Source organism: Melopsittacus undulatus (assembly GCF_012275295.1).
Source record: "Melopsittacus undulatus isolate bMelUnd1 chromosome 29 unlocalized genomic scaffold, bMelUnd1.mat.Z SUPER_29_unloc_1, whole genome shotgun sequence".
Taxonomy (NCBI): Eukaryota; Metazoa; Chordata; class Aves; order Psittaciformes; family Psittaculidae; genus Melopsittacus; species Melopsittacus undulatus.
This window is the reverse complement of record NW_022993941.1, coordinates 87278-105523: the sequence shown is the minus strand read 5'-3', so window position 1 is coordinate 105523 and position 18246 is coordinate 87278. Positions and strand designations below refer to the sequence as shown.

Below are 18246 nucleotides of genomic sequence, written 5' to 3'. Positions count from 1 at the left end.
TTTTTGGGCTGTTTCCGGGTGTTTTCGGCTGTTTTTGGGCTGTTTTGGGCTGTTTTCAGGTGTTTTTGGGCTGTTTCCGGGTGTTTTTGGGCTGTTTCCGGGTGGTTTTGGGCTGTTTTCGGCTGTTTTCGGGTGTTTTTGGCTGTTTCCGGGTGTTTTTGGGGTGTTTTTGGGGTGTTTCCGGGTGTTTTCAGGTGTTTTCGGGTGTTTTTGGGCTATTTCCGGGTGTTTTTGGGGTGTTTTTGGGCTGTTTTCAGGTGTTTTTGGGGTGTTTTTGGCTGTTTTCAGGTGTTTTTGGGGTGTTTTGGGCTGTTTCCGCTGCTCTCACCGCCCCTTTGCCCTCTCCGCTCGGTCAATGGCTGCCAACCTCTGAGCCGCCCCCAAGAGCTGCAGCAGGTTCAGGAGCCCCTTGAGCAGAGCCAGGGGGGAACAGACCCATAGAGTGACCCGGAACAGACCCACAGGCCCTGGGAACACTGGGGGCAAAGGGCAACGTCAGTAACCATAGAGACACCATAGAGACACATAGAGACCCATAGAGACCCATAGAGACCCATAGAGACACATAGAGACCATAGAGACACATAGAGACACATAGAGACCATAGAGACACATAGAGACGCATAGAGACACATAGAGACACATAGAGACCCATAGAGACACATAGAGACACATAGAGACCCATAGAGACACATAGAGACACATAGAGACACATAGAGACACATAGAGACACATAGAGACCCATAGAGACACATAGAGACACATAGAGACCATAGAGACACATAGAGACACATAGAGACCATAGAGACACATAGAGACGCATAGAGACCCATAGAGACACATAGAGACACATAGAGACCCATAGAGACCCATAGAGACACATAGAGACACATAGAGACACATAGAGACACATAGAGACACATAGAAACCATAGAGACACATAGAGACACATAGAGACCCATAGAGACACATAGAGACACATAGAGACACATAGAGACACATAGAGACACATAGAGACCATAGAGACACATAGAGACACATAGAGACACATAGAGACCCATAGAGACACATAGAGACACATAGAGACACATAGAGACACATAGAGACACATAGAGACCCATAGAGACCCATAGAGACCCATAGAGACACATAGAGACACATAGAGACACATAGAGACCCATAGAGACACATAGAGACACATAGAGACCCATAGAGACACATAGAGACACATAGAGACACATAGAGACCCCATAGCCCCCATTACCCCATAGCAAGGGGGCGTGTCCTGTGCTGGCCCCGCCCCCTGCAGCCCTTTACCGCCCCCTGCAGGCCGCGCAGCAAACCCCTGCCTGCGGCCCCCTGGCACCCAATAGAGCCCATAGAGATCTATAGGAACCCATAGAGCCCTATAGGAACCCATAGAGCCCTATAGGAACCCATAGAGCCCTATAGGAACCCCATAGAGCCCTATAGGAACCAATAGAGCCCTATAGGAACCCCATAGAGCCCTATAGGAACCCATAGAGCCCTATAGGAACCCCATAGAGCCCTATAGGAACCCATAGAGCCCTATAGGAACCCATAGAGCCCTATAGGAACCCATAGAGCCCTATAGGAACCCCATAGACCCCTATAGGAACCCCATAGAGCCCTATAGGAACACCATAGAGCCCTATAGGAACCCCATAGAGCCCTATAGGAACCCATAGAGCCCTATAGGAACCCCATAGAGCCCTATAGGAACCCATAGAGCCCTATAGGAACCCATAGAGCCCTATAGGAACCCCATAGACCCCTATAGGAACCCCATAGAGCCCTATAGGAACACCATAGAGCCCTATAGGAACCCCATAGAGACCTATAGGAACCCATAGAGACCTATAGGAACCCATAGAGCCCTATAGGAACCCCATAGAGCCCTATAGGAACCCATAGAGCCCTATAGGAACCCCATAGCGCCCCATAGACCCCTATGGACCAGTCCATCCCCACTCACCGGGTGGCCCCTCCCAGAAGTGCAGCAGATAGAGGCTCCCATAGAAACCCTCATTGCCAGCACAGAGCAGGAACAGCAGCGGCTGGGGGGGCACAATGGGGGTCAATGGGAACCTGCAAGCCCCTCCCACCCTCAAGCCCCTCCCACTTTTAACCCCCTCCCCTTTCAGCCCCTCCCACCCTCAAGCCCCTCCCACTTTTAACCCCCTCCCCTCAAGCCCCTCCCCCTCTAGCCCCTCCCACCTCAAGCCCCTCCCACCCTCAAGCCCCTCCCACCTCAAGCCCCTCCCCCTTAAGCCCCTCCCACCTCAAGCCCCTCCCCCTTAAGCCCCTCCCACTCAAGCCCCCCCTTTAAGCCCCTCCCACCCTCTAGCCCCTCCCCCTCTAGCCCCTCCCCTTTAAGCCCCTCCCACCCTCAACCCCCACCCCCAAGCCCCTCCCCTTTAAGCCCCTCCCTCTTTAAGCCCCTCCCCTTTAAGCCCCTCCCACCCTCAACCCCCACCCTCAAGCCCCTCCCCTTTAAGCCCCTCCCACCTTCAGGCCCCTCCCACCCTCAAGCCCCTCCCCTTTAAGCCCCTCCCACCCTCAATCCCCTCCCACCTCAAGCCCCTCCCCCTTAAGCCCCTCCACCTCAAGCCCCTCCCCTTTAAGCCCCTCCCCTTTAAGCCCCGCCCCCTCTAGCCCCGCCCCCTCACCCTGTTGCTGTAGTACACCCTCAGCAGTGGGTTTGCTGCCCCCCCCATCTCCTTGTGGCTCCGCCCCCCCTCCAGGGTGGTGCTGCGGAGGGGGCGGGGTCAGCGGAGGACACGCCCCCTCCCAGCCCATTCACGCCAGGAAGCCCCGCCCCCTTCAGGAACAGGCTCCGCCCCCTTCAGGAGCAGGCTCCGCCCCCTCCTGCAGCCCCTCCCACCACTCCAGCCCCCCCCACCCTTCAAGCCTCTCCCACCCTCCAGCCCCTCCCACCCCTTTAAGCCCCTCCCTCCCTTTAAGCCCCTCCCCTTTAAGCCCCTCCCACCCTTCCAGCCCCTCTCACCCTTTAAGCCCCTCCCTCCCTTTAAGCCCCTCCCTCCCCTCCAGCCCCTCCCACCCTTTAAGCCCCTCCCTCCCTTTAAGCCCCTCCCTCCCTTTAAGCCCCTCCCACCCTTTAAGCCCCTCCCCTTTAAGCCCCTCCCTCCCTTTTAAGCCCCTCCCTCCCTTTAAGCCACTCCCACCCAAGCCCCTCCCACCCATTTAACCCCCTCTGACCCCTTTAAGCCCCTCCCCCCCAAGCCCCGCCCCCCTTAGCCCCGCCCACCAGTGCATGTGCAGCCAATGGCTGCTCAGATCCAGGGCCATGCTGAGCTGTAGGATGGGGGCAGAGCTCGGGTAGAGCAGAGCCAGGTTGAGCAGGAGGCACATGGACGACAGGCGGTCGGTCAGCATGTCCAGCATGGCGCCCAGGCGAGAGCCTGCCCCACATAGAGCGGCTATGGGGCAGCTATGGGGCTGGGGAACCCCTATGGGGAGCTATGGGGCTGGGGGCAGCCTATGGGGAGCTATGGGGCTGGGGAATCCCTATGGGGGCTATGGGGCAGGGGAACCCCTATGGGGAGCTATGGGGCTCGGGGACCCCCCTATGGGGGGCTATGGGGCTGGGGAATCCCTATGGGGGCTATGGGGCTGGGGGACCCCCCTATGGGGAGCTATGGGGCTGGGGAATCCCTATGGGGGCTATGGGGCTGGGGGACCCCCCTATGGGGGGCTATGGGGCAGGGGAACCCCCCTATGGGGAGCTATGGGGCTGGGGGCAGCCTATGGGGGGCTATGGGGCTGGGGGCAGCCTATGGGGGCTATGGGGCTGGGGGACCCCCCTATGGGGAGCTATGGGGCTGGGGGCAGCCTATGGGGGGCTATGGGGCAGGGGAACCCCTATGGGGGCCTATGGGGCTGGGGAATCCGTATGGGGAATTATGGGGCTATGGGGCAGGGGGAACCCTCTGGGGGGCTATGGGGCTGGGGGAAACCTATGGGGGGCTATGGGGCTGGGGAATCAATATGGGGAGTTATGGGGCTATGGGGCTGGGGGAAACCTATGGGGAGCTATGGGGCTGGGGGACCCCCCTATGGGGAGCTATGGGGCTGGGGAATCCCTATGGGGGGCTATGGGGCTGGGGGCAGCCTATGGGGAGCTATGGGGCTGGGGGACCCCCCTATGGGGGGCTATGGGGAGCTATGGGGCTGGGGAATCCCTATAGGGGACTATGGGGCAGGGAACCCCCTTGTGGGGCAGGACACACATAAGGGGGAGCCCCTCCCCTTTAAGCCCCCCTCCCTTTAAGCCCCTCCCTCCCTTTAAGCCCCTCCCACCCTTTAAGCCCCTCCCACCCTTTAAGCCCCTCCCACCCCTTTAATCCCCTCCCACCCTTTAAGCCCCACCCCTTTAAGCCCCTCCCACCCTTTAAGCCCCTCCCACCTTTAAGCCCCTCCCACCCTTTAACCCCCTCCCACCCTTTAAGCCCCTCCCACCCCTTTAATCCCCTCCCACCCTTTAAGCCCCACCCCTTTAAGCCCCTCCCACCCTTTAAGCCCCTCCCACCCTTTAAGCCCCTCCCACCCTTTAAGCCCCTCCCATCCTTTAAGCCCCTCCCCTTTAACCCCCTCCCTCCCTTTAAGCCCCTCCCACCCTTTAAGCCCCTCCCACCCTTTAAGCCCCTCCCACCCTTTAAGCCCCTCCCATCCTTTAAGCCCCTCCCCTTTAACCCCCTCCCTCCCTTTAAGCCCCTCCCACCCCTTTAAGCCCCTCCCACCCTTTAAGCCCCTCCCATCCTTTAAGCCCCTCCCTCCCTTTAAGCCCCTCCCACCCTTTAAGCCCCTCCCATTTAAGCCCCTCCCATTTAAGCCCCTCCCATTTAAGCCCCTCCCATTTAAGCCCCGCCCACCCCATTAAGCCCCGCCTACCCTGCCCCAGGGCTCGCGCCATATGTCCATCCACAGCATCAAGGAGGCCACTGAGGCCATAGCAGAGAGAGGCTGAACCAGGTGAGTGAGGCATCAATAGGGCCGAGGCCGCGGATAGGGCCAGGCGCATGTAACCTATGGGGACACCATATAGAGACATATAGACACCCATAGAGAGCCCATAGAGACACATAGAGACCATATAGAGAACCCTATAGAGAGCTAGGGAGTGAGGCATCAATAGGGCCGAGGCCGCGGACAGAGCCAGGCGGATGTAACCTATAGAGAGACCATATAGAGACATATAGACACCTATAGAGAGCCCATAGAGACCATATAGAGAACCCTATAGAGAGCTAGGGAGTGAGGCATCAATAGGGCCGAGGCCGCGGGCAGGGCCAGGCGGATGTAACCTATAGAGAGACCATATAGAGACATATAGACACCTATAGAGAGCCCATAGAGACCATATAGAGAACCCTATAGAGAGCTAGGGAGTGAGGCATCAATAGGGCCGAGGCTGCAGACAGAGCCAGGCGCATGTAACCTATAGAGAGACCATATAGAGACATATAGACACCTATAGAGAGCCCATAGAGACACATAGAGACCATATAGAGAACCCTATAGAGAGCTAGGGAGTGAGGCATCAATAGGGCCGAGGCCGCGGACAGAGCCAGGCGCATGTAACCTATAGAGAGACACCATATAGAGACATATAGACACCTATAGAGAGCCCATAGAGACACATAGAGACCATATAGAGAACCCTATAGAGAGCTAGGGAGTGAGGCATCAATAGGGCCGAGGCCGCAGACAGAGCCAGGCGCATGTAACCTATGGGGACACCATATAGAGACATATAGACACCTATAGAGAGCCCATAGAGACCATATAGAGAACCCTATAGAGAGCTAGGGAGTGAGGCATCAATAGGGCCGAGGATAGGGCCAGGCGCACGTAACCTGCATGGGGACATAGAGACATCCTATAGAGACATATAGAGAGCCTATAGAGACCCCATAGAGACCCATAGAGAGACATAGAGAGAACCCTATGGAGACCTATAGGGGCCTATAAAGACCTATGGAGCCTATGGAGCACTACAGCACCCTATAGTCCCCTATAGCCACATATAGCACCCTATAGCATCCTATAGCCCCCTATACCAAACTATAGCACCCTGTACAGCCCTATAGGCCCCTATAGCCCCCCACAGCCGCCTATACCCACATACAGAACGCTATAGCACCCTATAGCCCCCTATGGCCCCCTATAGCCTCCTATAGCCCCTATAGCACCCCATAGCACCCCATAGCACCCTATAGCCCCCTATATCCCCCTATAGACCCTATATCCCCCTATAGGACCCTATAGGACCCTATAGGACCCCCCTCGGCGCTCACCGATGACGTTGGGCACGAACAGGAAGACGTTCTCGCCGGCCGCCATTGCGCGGCGCCTTTAAGAGCGAGAAGCCGGAAGCAGCGCTCGGCCCCGCCCCCCGCTCCGCTCCCGGCCAATGGGAGGAGGGGGAAGGAGGGCGAGGACCAATCAGGAGCGGCTGGGAGGGGCCTGGGGGAGAGCGGCGCTTCCGGTTCCGGCCGAGCGGCGTTGCCATGGCGACGCGGCGCTTAATGGTGGTTAACGGCATTGATTGATTAATAATTGATTAATAACGGGGTTAATTGATTAATTAACGGGTTAATTGATTAATTAATGGATTAATTAAGGGTTTAATTGATTAATGAAGTGGTTAATTGATTAATTAGCGACTTAATTGATTAATAAAGGGATTAATTGATTAATAAAGGGACTAATTCATTACTCAAGCAATTAATTAACATATTAATTGATTAATAAAGGAGTTAATTGATCTATTAACGGTTAATAAAGGCTTTAATTAATGCATTAATTGATTAATGAATGAATTAAGTGGTTCATTTGCTCTCCCTCCCCCCCCCGTGACGTCACTGGTTGCCCATTGGCTGCCCCGCGGATGACGTCGGCACGCAGGGGATGACGTCAGCACGCAAGGGATGACGTCACCCCCCAAAGAAAAGAGGCAGAATCAGGTTTTTGGTCATTTTTGTGTCGTTTTTTAAATAAACCCCATGAAAATAACGTTAATTCAAGGCGAAAACAATGAAACGCGCCCAAAATGACCCAAAATCCCCCCAAATGACCCCAAAACCGGCTGGAAACCGACCCGAACTGATCAAAACGGCCCCAAAGAGCCCCCAAAAGTCCCAAATTGCTGGGAAATGAGCCCAAAAAGCCTTTGGGGGGGGCCCTAAAGGGCTTGGGGGGGGTCAAAAGGCCCTGACCCCATAGGGGGCTATGGGAGGGGGGTCCCCAATATCAATGGGGTCACCCCAATATCAATGGGGTCACCCCAATATCAATGGGGGGTCCCCAATATCAATGAGGTCACCCCAATATCAATGGGGGGTCCCCAATATCAATGGGGGGGGGTCCCCAGTATCAATGGGGTCACCCCAATATCAATGGGGGGGGGTCCCCAGTATCAATGGGGTCACCCCTATATCAATGGGGTCACCCCATTATCAATAGGATCACCCCAAAATCAATGGGGTCACCCCATTATCAATGGGGTCACCCCAGTATCAATAGGGTCACCCCATTATCAATAGGGTCACCCCATTATCAATAGGATCACCCCAATATCAATGGGGTCACCCCAGTATCAATGGGGTCACCCCATTATCAATAGGGTCACCCCAATATCAATGGGGTCACCCCAATATCAATGGGGTCACCCCATTATCAATAGGGTCACCCCATTATCAATAGGATCACCCCAATATCAATGGGGTCACCCCAATATCAATGGGGGGGGTCCCGGCTCCCATTGGGCCCCATTATGTGGGCGCCCCCCCCCTTGTAGTGCCTCCAATGGTCTCTCCCCCCCCCCATCACCTCCCCCCCCTCCCCTTCGCGGCCCCTCCCCTCAGTGGGCGTGGCCTGGGGATGCGGCTCGGCCTATGAGCAGCCGCGCTGGTCCCCTTGGCCCCGCCCCCCTCCAGGCCCCGCCCCCTGCTCCCCACCCACCGCAGCAGCAGGCGGAGCAGGGGGCGTGGCCTGCGGGCGGGGGGCGTGGCCTGCGGGCGGGGGGCGTGGCCTCGGCCGGCCCTATAGGCCGCAATGGGGAGGCGGGACGGCATTCCCGACCTCTGGAATCTCGGGAAGAGCCGGAACAGGCGACGCTCGGACACGAGGCCCCATTGGAACAGCAGGGAGAAGAGGGGGGGGGGCAGCCTCAAAGAGAGGCGGAGCCAGAGCCTCGGAAGCCCCGCCCCCCCCCGGCGCAGGCCACGCCCCCTGCCCAGCGCACCCAATAGGTAGAGGGGGAGGAAGAGCCATGGGGACACCCATAGGTGCATGGCCAGGACCAATACGGGCACGTGGAGGGGGGGGGGCACCCCGAAATGGGGCCAAAAAGGGCCGAATCGGGGCAGGGCAAAGGTCAAGGTGAGGGTCAGGGTCAAGGGGAGGAGGGGGGGGGGAAGCCAGAGGGGGAGGGGGGGGAGGAGGAGGAGGAGGAGGGGGGGGAGGAGGAGGAGGAGGAGGAGGGAGGGGGGGAAGGGGAGGGGGGAGCGGGGGGAGGGGGCGGGGCTTAGGGGAGGGGGGCGGGGCGTGGGGGGGGAGGGGCCAAGGGAGCGTGAGGGGGTGGGAGGGGGGGTGAGGGCGGGGGAGGGGTTTGGGGAGGGGGCGGGGCTTAAAGGGTGGGAGGGGCTTGAAGAGTGGGAGGGGCTTGAAGGGTGGGAGGGGCTTGAAGGGTGGGAGGGGCTTGAAGAGGGGGAGGGGCTTAAGGGGTGGGAGGGGCTTAAAGGGTGGGAGGGGCCAGGGGAGGGCTTGGGAGGGGGGGAAGGGGAGGGGGTGAGGAAGGGGGAGGGGGTAAAGGGGGGGCACTGGTCTCTATACTGGGAGCACTGGTCTTTATACTGGGAACACTGGTCTGTGGACTGGGGGCTGTTGTCTCTATACTGGGGGCTGTGATCTGTATACTGGTGGCACTGGTCTCTATATTGGGGGCTCTGGTCTCTATACTGGGGGCTCTGGTCTCTATACTGGTGGCACTGGTCTGTGTACTGGGAACACTGGTCTCTATACTGGGAACACTGGTCTCTATACTGGGGGCTCTGGTCTCTATACTGGGAACACTGGTCTGTGTACTGGGAACACTGGTCTCTATACTGGGAACACTGGTCTCTATACTGGGAACACTGGTGCTCCGGCTGCCGCCATTCCCGGCCTCTGGAATGCTCCTATGGAAGAAGGCAGGAGCCATAGGATAGGATGGGGGGGGGGGGGGGGAATGGCCCCATCCCATTGGCTGCTGGACTCACAGCTGATTGGTCGGCGCTGGAGCTGGGGGCGGAGCCTGAGTCCTGCTCGGCCAATGGGGAAGCTTCATCCTCCTCCTCATCCTCGTCCTGGTCCAGGCTGGAGCTGGAGCTGGAGCCATGGGGCTGCAGAGGGTATAGGGATGTATGGGGCGCTATGGGGCACCATGGGGGGCTATGGAGAGCTATAGTTACACTATAGGGTTCTATAGGGTGCTATAGGGATGCTATAGGGATGCTATAGGGTTCTATAGGGTGCTATGGGGATGCTATAGGGTGCTACAGGGATGCTATAGGGTGCTATAGGGATGCTATAGCGATGCTATAGGGTTCTAAAGGGATGCTATAGGGATGTTATAGGGTACTACAGGGTTCTATAGGGTTCTATAGTGTTCTATAAGGATGCTATAGGGATGCTTTAAGGATGCTATAGGGTTCTATAGGGTGCTATGGGGATGCCATAGGGTTCTGGAGAGTGCTATAGGATGCTATAGGGTTCTATAGGGTTCCATAGGGTGCTATTGGGTTCTATATGGTTCTACAGGGATTCTATAGGGTTCTACAGGGATGCTATAGGGCTCTATGGGGTGTCTATGGGGCTCTATTGGGCTCTATAGGGCTCTATGGGGTGTCTATGGGTTTCTATAGGTCTCTATTAGTCTCATAGCGGGACTGGAGCGTCAGCAGGTGCAGGCTCTGCAGCCCTATGGGGAGATGGGGTGTCTATAGGTCTCTATATGTCTCCATATGTCTCTATAGGTCTCCATAGGGTTCTATAGGTCTCTATGTCCCCTACCTGTCTCCAGGCCGGCTCCCGGCAGCGCCGCAGCAGCTCCGGCAGCACCCACGTGGGCAGCACCCGCGCCACGAACACGTGCTGGGGGCGGGGCCACGTCAGACCACGCCCCCCTCACGTGGCCCCGCCCACCCCCCGCCAAGCCCCGCCCACCTGCGCGATGACGTCAGAGCTGGGCCGGGCCAATGGCGCCTTCTGCAGGCAGGAGGAGACGAAGGAGCGGAAGGAGTCGGACCTATGGGGCAGCCCCATAACCCCTATGGGTCACCCCATAGAATCTATGGGGCAGCCCCATAACCCCTATGGGTCACCCCATAGAATCTATGGGGCAGCCCCACATCCCATATGGGGCAGCCCCACATCCCATATGGGTCACCCCATAGAATCTATGGGGCAGCCCCACATCCCATATGGGTCACCCCATAGAATCTATGGGGCAGCCTCACATCCCATAGGGGTCACCCCATAGAATCTATGGGGCAGCCCCACAACCCCTGTCTCACCCCCTAGAATGTATGGGGCAGCCCCACATCCCATATGGCTCACCCCACAGAATCTATGGGGCAGCCCCACATCCCATATGGGTCACCCCACAGAATCTATGGGGCAGCCCCACATCCCATAGGGGTCACCCCATAGAATCTATGGGGCAGCCTCACATCCCATATGGGTCACCCCATAGAATCTATGGGGCAGCCCCACATCCCATATGGGTCACCCCATAGAATCTATGGGGCAGCCCCACATCCCATATGGCTCACCCCATAGAATCTATGGGGCAGCCCCACATCCCATATGGGTCACCCCATAGAATCTATGGGGCAGCCCCATAACCCCTATGGGTCACCCCATAGAATCTATGGGGCAGCCCCACATCCCATAGGGGTCACCCCATAGAATCTATGGGGCAGCCCCACATCCCATAGGGGTCACCCCATAGAATCTATGGGGCAGCCCCACATCCCATATGGGTCACCCCATAGAATCTATGGGGCAGCCCCACATCCCATATGGGTCACCCCATAGAATCTATGGGGCAGCCCCACAACCCCTCTGTCTCACCCCCTAGAATGTATGGGGCAGCCCCACATCCCATATGGCTCACCCCATAGAATCTATGGGGCAGCCCCACATCCCCTATGGGTCACCCCATAGAATCTATGGGGCAGCCCCACACCCCATAGGGGTCACCCCATAGAATCTATGGAGCAGCCCCACATCCCATATGGGTCACCCCATAGAATCTATGGGGCAGCCCCATAACCCCTATGGGTCACCCCATAGAATCTATGGGGCAGCCCCATGGAATCTATGGGGCAGCCCCACATCCCATATGGGTCACCCCATAGAATCTATGGGGCAGCCCCACATCCATATGGGTCACCCCATAGAATCTATGGGGCAGCCCCACATCCCATATGGGTCACCCCATAGAATCTATGGGGCAGCCCCATGGAATCTATGGGGCAGCCCCACATCCCATATGGCTCACCCCACAGAATCTATGGGGCAGCCCCACATCCCATATGGGTCACCCCACAGAATCTATGGGGCAGCCCCACATCCCATATGGGTCACCCCATAGAATCTATGGAGCAGCCCCACATCCCATATGGGTCACCCCATAGAATCTATGGGGCAGCCCCATAACCCCTATGGGTCACCCCATAGAATCTATGGGGCAGCCCCACATCCCATAGGGGTCACCCCATAGAATCTATGGGGCAGCCCCACATCCCATATGGGTCACCCCATAGAATCTATGGGGCAGCCCCACAACCCCTCTGTCTCACCCCCTAGAATGTATGGGGCAGCCCCACATCCCCTATGGGTCACCCCACAGAATCTATGGGGCAGCCCCACATCCCATATGGGTCACCCCATAGAATCTATGGAGCAGCCCCACATCCCATATGGCTCACCCCATAGAATCTATGGGGCAGCCCCACATCCCATAGGGGTCACCCCATAGAATCTATGGGGCAGCCCCACATCCCATATGGGTCACCCCATAGAATCTATGGGGCAGCCCCATGGAATCTATGGGGCAGCCCCACATCCCATATGGGCCACCCCACAGAATCTATGGGGCAGCCCCACATCCCATATGGCTCACCCCACAGAATCTATGGGGCAGCCCCACATCCCCTATGGGTCACCCCACAGAATCTATGGGGCAGCCTCACATCCCATATGGGTCACCCCACAGAATCTATGGGGCAGCCCCACATCCCATATGGCTCACCCCACAGAATCTATGGGGCAGCCCCACATCCCATATGGCTCACCCCACAGAATCTATGGGGCAGCCCCACATCCCATATGGGTCACCCCATAGAATCTATGGGGCAGCCCCACATCCCATATGGCTCACCCCACAGAATCTATGGGGCAGCCCCACATCCCATATGGGTCACCCCACGGAATCTATGGGGCAGCCTCACATCCCATATGGGTCACCCCACAGAATGTATGGGGCAGCCCCACAACCGATATGGGTCACCCCATAGAATCTATGGGGCAGCCCCACATCCCATATAGGTCACCCCATAGAATCTATGGGGCAGCCCCACATCCCATAGGGGTCACCCCACAGAATCTATGGGGCAGCCCCATAGCCTCACCAGTGCCTGGGCTGCAGCATCGGGGCCGGCTCCTGCGCGATGCGGTACAGGGCGCTCATGGCGTTCAGGTTGAACAGGGGCGGCCTCCGCTCCGCTATGGGGCGATGGGGGCAGCGCTATGGGGCAGCCCCACAAGTGCTTCCCCCCCCCCAGCCCCACAAGTGCCCCATACCCAGCTCAATGCAGGTGATGCCCAAGGACCACACGTCGGCTTTGCCATCGTAGAGGCCCTCGTCCATGGCCAGGATCACTTCCGGCGCCATCCTATGGGGCAGGATGTGGGGCAGCGCTATGGGGCAGGGCTATGGGGCAGGGCTATGGGGCAGGGCTATGGGGCAGGATGTGGGGCAGCGCTATGGGGCAGGGCTATGGGGCAGCGCTATGGGGCAGGGCTATGGGGCAGGGCTATGGGGCAGGGCTATGGGGCAGCGCTATGGGGCAGGGCTATGGGGCAGGGCTATGGGGCAGCCCCCTTACCAATATGGCGTCCCCACGAAGGAGTTGGCTGGGGCCGAGGTGGAGGCGGAGCCAAAGTCTCCCAGTTTGACCAGTCCAGGCCCAGTCAGGAGGATGTTTCCGGCCTTCACGTCCCTATGGGGCAGGGCTATGGGGTGAGCTATGGGGCTGGGTTATGGGTCCTGCTATGGGGCTGGGTTATGGGTCCTGCTATGGGGCTGGGTTATGGGTCCTGCTATGGGGCTGGGTTATGGGGTGAGCTATGGGGCTGGGTTATGGGGTGAGCTATGGGGCTGGGTTATGGGTCCTGCTATGGGGCAGGGCTATGGGGTGAGCTATGGGGCTGGGTTATGGGTCCCGCTATGGGGCAGGGCTATGGGGTGAGCTATGGGGCTGGGTTATTATGGTTCCCGCTATGGGGCTGGGTTATAGGTTCCGCTATGGGGTTGGCTCCCGCTATGGGGCTGGGATATGGGTCCCACTATGGGGCTGGGTTATGGGTCCCGCTATGGGGCTGGGTTATGGGTCCCACTATGGGGCTGGGTTATGGGTCCCGCTATGGGGCTGGGTTATGGGTCCCGCTATGGGGCTGGGTTATGGGTCCCACTATGGGGCTGGGTTATGGGTCCCGCTATGGGGTTGGCTTCCGCTATGGGGCAGGGCTATGGGGTGAGCTATGGGGCTGGGTTATTATGGGTCCCGCTATGGGGCTGTGATATGGGTCCCACTATGGGGCTGGGTCCCTCTGTGGGGCTGAATTATGGGTCACACTATGGGGCTGAATCCCACTATGGGGCCGGGTTATGGGTCCCGCTATGGGGCCGGGTTATGGGTCCCGCTATGGGGCTGGGTTATAGGTTCCGCTATGGGGTTGGCTCCCGCTATGGGGCAGGGCTATGGGGTGAGCTATGGGGCTGGGTTATGGGTCCCGCTATGGGGCTGGGTCCCGCTATGGGGCCGGGTTATGGGTCCTGCTATGGGGCCGGGTTATGGGTCCCGCTATGGGGCCGGGTTATGGGTCCCGCTATGGGGCTGACCTGTGGATGACGCTGTGCATGTGCAGGTATTGCAGCCCCTGCAGCGCCCCATGGACGATGGCCGCGATCTCCAGCTCCTGCAGCGGCTGCTGGTGCTCTATGGGGCAGGGATGTGGGGCAGGGACGCGCTATGGGGCTGCCCCATAGCCCTGCCCCATAGCGCTGCACTCACCCTCCAGCAGGTCCGAGGCCGAGCCCACGCAATGCTCCATCACCAGCTGTGGGCACAGGGTCAGGCTCTGCCCCATAAGTGACTCCTGCCCCACATCTATGGGGCCCCAACCTCCACTTATGGGGCCCAGCACGCCCCATAACCCCATTTATGGCTCTGAACCCCATCTATGGGTCCCAGAGCCCCACTTACAGGTCCCTATCCCCACGTGTGGGGCCCAGTATCACCCTGCCCCACATCTATGGGGCCAACCCCCCACTTATGGGTCCAACCCAGCCCCACATCCATGGGGCTCAACACCCCCCAACCCCACCCTATGGGGCCAATCACCCCCCCATGCGCCCCCATAGAGGCCCCAACCGCCCCCCACACACCCAGGGGGGATCTATGGGGCCAGCCCCACACGTGTGGGGCTGGGGCTCACCCAGGCTGTGCGGCCCCATAGGAAGCAGCCCCTGTACTGGACAGTGTTGGGGTGATGCAGGCGCCGCAGCAGAGACACCTCCTTGACGATGTCCAGCCACTTCTATGGGGCACAGAGGGGCTATGGGGCAGGCTATGGGGCAGGGGGGGGGGCTATGGGGCAGGAGGCTCCGCCCCCTCGGCCTCACCTCATTGGCCTGTTTGCCGCTGTAGTTCATCCTCTTGATGGCCACAACCTCAGCTGTGCGCAGGTCCCGGGCCTGCAATGGGACCCATAGATGTGGGGCAGGACCCATAGATGTGGGGCAGGACCCATAGATGTGGGGCAGGACCCATAGATGTGGGGCAGGAGCCATTGATGTGGGGCAGGACCCATAGATGTGGGGCAGGAGCCATAGATGTGGGGCAGGAGCCATTGATGTGGGGCAGGACCCATTGATGTGGGGCAGGACCCATAGATGTGGGGCAGGAGCCATTGATGGGGGGCAGGAGCCATTGATGGGGGGCAGGACCCATAGATGTGGGGCAGGACCCATAGATGTGGGGCAGGACCCATTGATGTGGGGCAGGACCCATTGATGTGGGGCAGGACCCATAGATGTGGGGCAGGACCCATAGATGTGGGGCAGGAGCCATAGATGTGGGGCAGGACCCATAGATGTGGGGCAGGACCCATTGATGTGGGGCAGGACCCATTGATGTGGGGCAGGACCCACTGATGGGGGGCAGGACCCATAGATGTGGGGCAGGACCCATAGATGTGGGGCAGGACCCATTGATGTGGGGCAGGACCCACTGATGGGGGGCAGGACCCATAGATGTGGGGCAGGACCCATAGATGTGGGGCAGGACCCATAGATGTGGGGCAGGAGCCATTGATGTGGGGCAGGAGCTGTTGATGGGGGGCAGGACCCATAGATGTGGGGCAGGACCCATAGATGAGGGGCAGGACCCATAGATGTGGGGCAGGACCCATTGATGTGGGGCAGGACCCATAGATGTGGGGCACAGAGCCCATATGGGGCAATGGGCCCTATAGAAGTGGGTCAGGTGGGTGCTGAACCCCATAGAGATATTGCAGGGGATGCTGGGCCCCACATCTATGGGGCGTGATGGTCTCTGCCCCACATCTATGGGGCTCAGCATTCCCTGAACCCCATCTATGGGGCACAGGGCCCATAGGGGACAATGGGTCCCATGGATGTGGGGCCCAGCACCCCCCAGCCCCACACTTATGGGTCCTGCCCCACATCTATGGGTCCCATCACCCCCCCAGCCCCACATCTATGGGGCCCAAAGCTCATCTATGGGTCCCATCACCCCCCCAGCCCCACATCTATGGGTCCCATCCCCCCCCCAGCCCCACATCTATGGGTCCCATCCCCCCCCCAGCCCCACATCTATGGGTCCCATCACCCCCCCAGCCCCACATCTATGGGTCCTGCCCCACATCTATGGGTCTCAGCACCCCCCAGCCCCCCATCTATGGGGCCCAAACCTCATCTACGGGTCCCATCACCCCCCCAGCCCCCCATCTATGGGTCCTGCCCCACATCTATGGGTCCCAGAACCCCCCTGTCCCCATCTATGGGTCCCATCACCCCCCCAGCCCCACATCTATGGGTCCTGCCCCACATCTATGGGTCCCAGAACCCCCCTGTCCCCATCTATGGGTCCCAGCACCCCCCTGCCCCCCATCTATGGGGCCCAAACCTCATCTATGGGTCCCATCACGCCCCCAGCCCCACATCTATGGGTCCCGTCACCCCCCCAGCCCCCCATCTATGGGTCCTGCCCCACATCTATGGGTCTCAGCACCCCCCAGCCCCACATCTATGGGGCCCAAAGCTCATCTATGGGTCCCATCACCCCCCCAGCCCCACATCTATGGGTCCCATCACCCCCCCAGCCCCACACCTATGGGGCACTCACGTAGTAGACGGCCCCGAAGCTGCCGTGCCCGATCTCCCGCAGGTCCCCGAAGCGCTTCTCGGGATCCTCCTTCACGAACAACGCGGCCCCATTGTCGTCAATGGGTCCGAGCGGCATCGTGCGACCGACGGGACCCACAGAATCTATGGGGCTGCCCCATAACCACCCCAGGCCTCGGAGAGGAGCATAGGCCGCAACCGCTCCCCCGCCCGGCCAAAATGGCGGCGGAGCGCTGAGGGGAGACGGGTGGGCGGGGCCGAAGGGAGGGCTCGGCCAATCAGAGCGAGGGGCGGGGCGAAGGGGAGGGCGCTGATTGGTTGGAGGGGAGGGAGGGGAGGGGACGAGCGGGACACGCCCCCTGTCGCCAGGGCAACGCGCGGAGGGGGCGTGGCCGGGAGGGAGGGGGCGTGGCTTCCGCCGGCGTCTCCATAGCAACGCCCTCAGCGCGTCTCCATGGCAACGGAGCGCCCCCCCTCCCATCGCTCTGCGCATGCTCAGTGCGGATCGGAGGCCGATGATGGGGATGAATGGGGGGCTATGGGGGTCTATGGGGGTCTATGGGGGTCTATGGGGGGTCTATGGGGTGTCTATGGGGGTCTATGGGGGTCTATGGGGTGTCTATGGGGTGTCTATGGGGGTCTATGGGGTGTCTATGGGGAGTCTATGGGGTGTCTATGGGGGGTCTATGGGGTGTCTATGGGGGTCTATGGGGGTCTATGGGGTGTCTATGGGGGTCTATGGGGGTCTATGGGGGTCTATGGGGTGTCTATGGGGTGTCTATGGGGGTCTATGGGGGTCTATGGGGGGTCTATGGGGTGTCTATGGGGTGTCTATGGGGGTCTATGGGGGTCTATGGGGCGTCTATGGGCGTCTATGGGGTGTCTATGGGGGTCTATGGGGTGTCTATGGGGGGTCTATGGGGGTCTATGGGGTGTCTATAGGGGTCTATGGGCGTCTATGGGGAGTCTATGGGGTGTCTATGGGGGGTCTATGGGGTGTCTATGGGGTGTCTATAGGGGTCTATGGGCGTCTATGGGGAGTCTATGGGGTGTCTATGGGGGGTCTATGGGGTGTCTATGGGGTGTCTATGGGGGTCTATGGGGTGTCTATGGGGGGTCTATGGGGTGTCTATGGGGTGTCTATGGGGGGTCTATGGGGGTCTATGGGGTGTCTATAGGGGTCTATGGGCGTCTATGGGGAGTCTATGGGGTGTCTATGGGGGGTCTATGGGGGTCTATGGGGTGTCTATGGGGTGTCTATGGGGGTCTATGGGGGTCTATGGGGGTCTATGGGGAGTCTATGGGGTGTCTATGGGGGTCTATGGGGCGTCTATGGGGTGTCTATGGGGTGTCTATGGGGTGTCTATGGGGTGTCTATGGGGTGTCTATGGGGTGTCTATGGGGTGTCTACCCCAAAACCCCCTTTCTGACCCCAAAAACACCCGAAAATGCCCCAAAATCACCCCAAAAACGCCTAAAAACGGCCCAAAACGGCCCCAAATGGGACG

At 59.2% G+C, this 18246-nt stretch overlaps 2 protein-coding genes across 2 annotated transcripts; both read right to left on the bottom strand.

Moving 5' to 3' along the window:
- Positions 1–235: 235 nt before the first annotated feature.
- On the bottom strand, positions 236–7849 carry CDIPT (CDP-diacylglycerol--inositol 3-phosphatidyltransferase). The gene is made up of 6 exons (XM_034073620.1): positions 6339–7849; positions 4933–5067; positions 3290–3443; positions 2691–2772; positions 1997–2078; positions 236–476 (listed from the first exon to the last, which is right to left on the bottom strand). Exons 1-6 carry the CDS (start codon positions 6382–6384, stop codon positions 325–327), a joined length of 651 nt encoding a protein of 216 aa, XP_033929511.1. The 5' UTR covers positions 6385–7849; the 3' UTR covers positions 236–324.
- Positions 7850–8843: 994 nt separating this feature from the next.
- Positions 8844–17272, bottom strand: LOC117438148 (serine/threonine-protein kinase TAO2-like; the record flags this gene model as incomplete). Its single annotated transcript, XM_034073610.1, has 12 exons — positions 16740–17272; positions 14996–15067; positions 14809–14910; positions 14385–14430; positions 14213–14309; positions 13197–13310; positions 12892–12983; positions 12720–12813; positions 10249–10330; positions 10096–10176; positions 9303–9425; positions 8844–9221 (listed from the first exon to the last, which is right to left on the bottom strand). Coding segments are annotated over exons 1-12 (1773 nt in total), but the record flags the coding sequence as incomplete, so codon positions are not given.
- Between the last annotated feature and the right edge of the window lie 974 nt (positions 17273–18246).